This window comes from Venturia canescens, chromosome 2 (assembly GCF_019457755.1).
Source record: "Venturia canescens isolate UGA chromosome 2, ASM1945775v1, whole genome shotgun sequence".
In the NCBI taxonomy this organism is placed as follows: Eukaryota; Metazoa; Arthropoda; class Insecta; order Hymenoptera; family Ichneumonidae; genus Venturia; species Venturia canescens.
The window spans coordinates 16,194,856-16,201,020 of NC_057422.1; the positions used below are offsets into that span (position 1 = coordinate 16,194,856).

At 40.7% G+C, this 6,165-nt stretch overlaps 1 protein-coding gene across 1 annotated transcript; it reads right to left on the reverse strand.

The window, feature by feature from the left end:
• Nucleotides 1-491: 491 nt before the first annotated feature.
• Nucleotides 492-2,801, reverse strand: Osi6 (DUF1676 domain-containing protein Osi6). The gene is made up of 3 exons (XM_043411060.1): nt 2,318-2,801; nt 2,091-2,193; nt 492-1,796 (listed from the first exon to the last, which is right to left on the reverse strand). The coding sequence occupies exons 1-3, from the start codon at nt 2,654-2,656 to the stop codon at nt 1,435-1,437; spliced, it is 804 nt and encodes a 267-aa protein (XP_043266995.1). The 5' UTR covers nt 2,657-2,801; the 3' UTR covers nt 492-1,434.
• Between the last annotated feature and the right edge of the window lie 3,364 nt (nt 2,802-6,165).

Sequence of the window (6,165 nt, forward strand, 5' to 3'; positions counted from 1 at the left end):
CGTGCGGTATTATTCATACGACATTCCTCGCGAAGACGATCGGGTTAAGGAGTTCCCGGAATCGTGGAAAGTCTCCGTTCTTCAAACGCATGCGGGCACATATATTTTTCTGAATATTAATAAAATAATAACAAGAACCGCACGAGCGGCGTACAAAGCGAAACAGAAAATTGGAGTTTGCTCTTGTGTGTTAAAAGTGTAAAGATTTCGACGATTGTAAAAAGTATCGAAAAGGGAGGATCCTACGGGACAAAAAGTAGGTCATACCTCACGTTTTCACGGATGATCCCTCCCTGCCTCCTTCTTCTTCTTGTCTTTCACAAACGAGTTTCTCCTGGGTTCGTATATTCAACGAAAATTGGCCAAAGGAGGGCGCTTTCTGATGCCCCCTGTACGTGGCCCAAATTTGATGCTCATAAAGAAGCTAATTTTCTCGGTGCCACCATATTCGGGAGGTTGAGGAAAGAACAATGCTAATGAAAAGCAGATGATTCGTCGGATATTTTGTTGCTTTTTTGTCTCTTTAATATATGGAATTGTACATTTGGGTTTTCATTTCATTACTGCGACGAACGTTTTTTTTATAATTTCTCGTTACGATTGTGACGACCAGCCCAAAACAATGGCGACTGCGTCTCCCGTTGTGCTTCATCGACACGTGTATTATTTCGCTCTCTCTTTCCGTCACTCTCTCTCTCTCTCTCTCTCTCTCTCTATTCAGATTTTTTGCTTTACATGTCCAACTGGATTACGCGCATTCGTAATGTGGTGAAATGCAAAAGAAAATCTATGTAATGAAATGAAAGATAAAACATATTGTTGAACACACGGAGGTGGGATTGCAGGAAGGGAGAGTTAACGAGGTAACATCGTGCGTGTCTCGAGCTACACCCGAAGAGTCGTGAGCGCATCGCTGATTGTATTATACTACAATGGAGTCGTGGCAGGTTGGACCGAAAGATAGACAGGCAGAAGACAGAAAAGTATAAATATGTACATACACACATATATGAAAAAAATGTATGCATACATACGTACATGTGAATGATATATACATCGGTGACCTTGAATAAAACGTCGTTCGAGGTCAGCGTTATTTTATAAAGGGCAGAGGAGAGGGGGGGGGGAGGGCGATAAATTATTATAAAAATAAGAATAAATATTTACTCGAATGGCATGCTCGGACTTCCGGGGGATTTCGCAATTTCCTTTTGTTTTAACACGCGGTAATCATAAACCACGAAGATTGGTTCATACCGCTTTGAGTCCTGAGAAAGGACTCCAATGTGGCGACGAATTCTTTGATCCCCGAAAGACCGTGACCGAGAAAAGAGACGTCAACTTTTGTTCATTCAACCAAGAGATTTTTGATTCTTCTTCATGATCTACGTTTCTGTCTCGGATGAAATCTCGCTCTTTCTCCTTGTCTTATTCTCAATGATGATAACCGGAGAAAGCCTGACTGTGTGCACCGAACGAAGAGTGATCGTCCCAACCAGCGGAACCACCCGATGACCATCCACCGGTCGTCGGAGGAGGAGCCCAACCACCCGAACCACCCGATGACCAACCACCGGCGTTGTAACCCGTCACATCAAGTCCGTGACTCTTCTTTTCCCAGAGAGCCTTCAACCCGATGAATGCAGATATCGCGAGGGAGATCAGCGACGCGAATATCGCTTTTTTGGCTAACAGACCAATGACGAAGTATCCAATGGTCGAGAGGATACCGATCTTTACTTTGGCCAGAGCCAGCAGAGGCATGATGGCTTTCATCAATTTCTTCTTTCCACGGCCTGAAAATTTGACCGAACGAGACGAGTTAGATATATGAAAAAATGTTGTTTGAAATCTTCAGCGACGACAAGTTATTGTGAAGGGAAAATTGAATTGTCAGTAGATTGAATTGGAAGTATTGTCACTGTTCAAATGAGTAGAAACTTTTGATTTCTTCATTAATTCATGAATTTTCGTTATTTTTTACGATGGTATTGAAATTTATTATAAAAGTCAACGTTTTAGAATTTCAATGTAACGCCAATTATTCGAGTCGTTCGAATCGAAATGAGAGTTATTCCACGGATCGTTACCTTCGACAACCTCGTCAACTGCTTGTTTAACTTCTTCCGGAACGGAATCAACCATGGCACGTGCCGACTCACCGATCTTGGTGATTGCCGGTGCAAAGTTGATCTGAGAAAACAGTGAAATGAAACATGAGAAGCCTGCAACGAATCGTGTTTCGAGCATTGTTTTCCGGTCGCATGCTTTTTTGCATGTCTCGAAGGCTCCATTTTATGATTTCGTGTGAACTTACCCTTAAGCTGCGCCCGGTAAGGAAATTGCCAGCTTCGTCACCAATGAAGTTTTCCAAGACGTTTTGTCGCTCAGCGACATCAGAAGCGGCGGCGATTTCCTGGTCGTAGACGAGTTTTTTGGAAGTCCTCGCGGATCTTTCACCACCGTTGGCGGATTGAACGAGGCTAACACCGCTCACGAGTTCGAGGCTGTCTTTATCAAAAAATTCCTTGGCCTTGCGATAGAGGCTACGTTGAACGCAGGATATACTGTCTTGCTGAAGACAATCGTCGATGCTCTGGGCATTGACGAACACCAACGCAACTGTCAGAAACACGATCGATAGTTGAGGATTCATTCTGAAGCTTCTTCACTGTCCTTTTTTTATTGTCCGCGCTCGATTGAAACTATTATTATTATCGTTTATTTAAATATTAAAAACCAATATACGGAATCAAACGATTTTGAGGTGCTGCGTGACTCTCAAACCGCCTCGTAGGTAGTGAATTTTTCGTGTGGTCCATCCGACAGGCTCTTTAGCTTATATTTGGCGGGTCCCCCTCCCGTTTTTGTGCCGCCCGGTGTCTCCCACCCAACGGACACTCGACTCCACCACGATTCTTCGTTGTCGTTGTCGTCGTCATTCTCGTCATCGTCCTCGTCGATGACGCCTCTTCTCTATCTTTCTCTTGCTCCCTCTTACACCTCCATTTTTCTTTTTCCTTCCCAACACGATTTTATTTTTTCTCTTTTCTTTTTTTCGTGTATGCGTATAGGACATTGTACGGTTTTTTCATCATAGTTCGCGTCGTTTCGTCGCACATACGAGCGCACGAGGCGCTTAAAACCACGTCCGAAAGTTATGTTCACCCAATGGGCGAGAGACCGAACGTTTCAAACGGGGGACACCGCCTATCGCAATCGGTTCCACGGCGACCCCGCGACTCATCGACCCAGTGCTCACGTCCACGCACACGCACGCATATTGCCTCGCACGTAAAAAGAATGTGCGTTCTAACACTCGTGAGCAGAGGCGCACCTTCTTCTTCTATTTCTAGTCAGGTCTCCTTTTTCCCCCTTAATGTCTCTTTATCCTTGTCTACTTAAATATTTATTATCGTTATTTTTCTCCGCGGTACACGTGACACGACAAAACCCCTTGTTAAACCTCACTCGTATCTTCCATCTTGCTCTTCTCTGCTGTGGTCAGACTTTGTTCGAGACTCGTTCAATTTCAGTGTCAAAGCCTCTCGAGCTCAGCGCATCCTTCCTCAAGTATTTCTCATGCCGAGTCCCCACGACCACGTGTATACGTGTGTATGTACCCCTTGCAACGGATTGTCATACTTTGGAATGGAATTTCGAATTGAAATCGACGTGAAACCTTATTACATGCTCCTCCAAATTCTTTAACATTGAAATTTCATATTGGAAAATATATTTATGAGACATTCTATTGTCGGACGACCTACATTCGGATCTCAAGATTTTAGATTTCGTTCATCATCTTTTTACCTGCGCCTCATTTCCATTTACCTTAGCTACCTTTCCTTTTTTGGGGAAATTTTTTCTGAGAAAAAACGTAACGAACAAACGTGCTATTTTACAAATAAACCACCGCACGATAATCGTATAAATTTCTACTCATTATTCGAGTTTTCATTTTGATTTTTATAAAGGTATTTTATACAAAATCCTAAGTATGGTGATATTATGAGTGTTTGGTCAATTAATTTGTTACCCAAAATCCCAATTCTTCAATCATTGGGTTACTTGCCCAATAGGAAGGAAAAAATTATTTCAACCACCATTGAAAGTGTGTTAATTAATCGCTTCTCTGAAAATCATCAGCACTAACGTGCTTACTGAAATGTTCTATTGCACATTTCGAGCAATTTTTTCGAGGAATGAGAAAATTCATTCTGGTCATTTGATAATTTTTTTAAAAATGCTCAACAGTTATGACCCCATTAATTTTTTATTTCAATTGCATTCCCTTTTTTTCATTTTTCAACGGTTATTTTATTTTGAAAGAGAGTTTTTATGGCCTGGATGAGTCCATTATTTATTGGACACTTGTCTTTCTATTTTCCTAGGAAACTTATGAATATCGGTCGATAAGCTACTTTGACAATATTCCTGTATGCCCTGAGATGGAATGTAAGGTATAAGTACAGTTATCAGAATTGGTGAGTGTGACTGCTGGACTGAGAATTGAGTAAGGCAGATTCGCTGACTAAGATTACGCGATGATATTTTTTGCAGACAAAAATGAATACGTACTGGATAGATTTGCAAAATTTGAACGCTGGTTACCATTTAGTTTAGCAGCAAATTGATTCTTGAATGTCGACTTTTCTCTGACACTTGTCACTCCAGCACACGATGAAATTTTATTGAATTTTTTCATTAGTTATATCCAAGCTTTCGCAAAAAAAAAACGATCGATGTACTTCGTGGATATTCAAGAATACATACATATTTTAGTTTTTGAACCTTACCGTTGAAAATTGGCTGAAATATTAGAAAATATCTGATGAGAAATCATTCAGATTACACGACAAATGGATTGGTAACGTTTGCCAACGCTGCATTCACATGTGACGTCAGTTCGTCATTTTGGTCGTATTTTGTCGTTCGTTTGCTTCGCCACGTTGTTTTTTTGTCAGTTTTTATAAAACGCTCATTTTTATCACGGTAAACTTTTTTATCGTTTACTTTTTCATTTTCTTCCACTACAATACTACTTTGGACAGTAAACTCACTTCGTAACCTATAAAATTTGTAAACAAAACTGACAGCGGGACATCAACGGCAACGGCAGCTGTTGCACCACGCTAGTCAAAACGAACTCTTCGAAAGTTTTTTTTAAATAAAAAATTGTATAAAAATGTTGGTTTTCTACCGACTATATTTCTAAAGTAATAAAATAATTATTTTAAAGTAAGTTTCGTCTTTTGAAATTTTCGAAAAATACATTCGGTGCAAAGATCTCGTCGTAGTCACCCATCTACCTTGATACGAGAGGGAGCGATGGAAAAAGAGAGGACGCGTGGAAGATAAATTTCGTATCGATGCTCGGGAGGCCGATGAATTTTAATAAATTCGAACGAGAAAATTGAGCGAGTCCCTTTCCCCTCGGATCACGTTGCGGGCTGTAGTATATGAATGGACTTGAGCCAATTTCTTTAGATTCCCGGAACGAGTGTTAATGTATCCGTGTTCTTGCTATAAATAAAAGAAAATAAGATGATTCTTCTCTCTTTCTTCCGCTCTCTTATTCGATCGCAAAGCATCGCGGAACGTATGACTCTCTCATGTCGCTCTCGGTCACGTCGCGAGAAAACGCGCGTCATAAAAAGTGAAAGTTACTAATGGGATAAGTATTCGTGGCACGAGGAGACCAGTTGACCGAAACCTTCCCTCGTGTGAGTTCTCACTGTTTGACCCATCGATTGTTTCCTGCTTTTGCATTCGGACCGCTGCCCATCCCGATCGACGGTTCATTGAAAAACTATAATTGATCGTCTGAGAGAGAAGGATTCAGGCATTGAAAAGCAGATGGAAATCAAAATTATAATCACTTCCTCACACATGAACGAGACGTTTCATTTTTTAAATTCTTTCATTGAAATTTCATTTCTGTCGCTTTTTACCAAATTTTACGTTCATGCCCGCCTGAAAAGTTCTCGATTATTTCTTGCATAAACAAATTCATCGTTGCACGTGATCGAGACACTAGCTGAGGTTTTTTCCTATGAAATAACAATTATTTTGTTCGTGATATTAAATACAAATTTTACTAACACTATCTCCATGTCTTTACTGATATTTTCCTGTAAACTAACCACTAAGTTTGAAATGAAA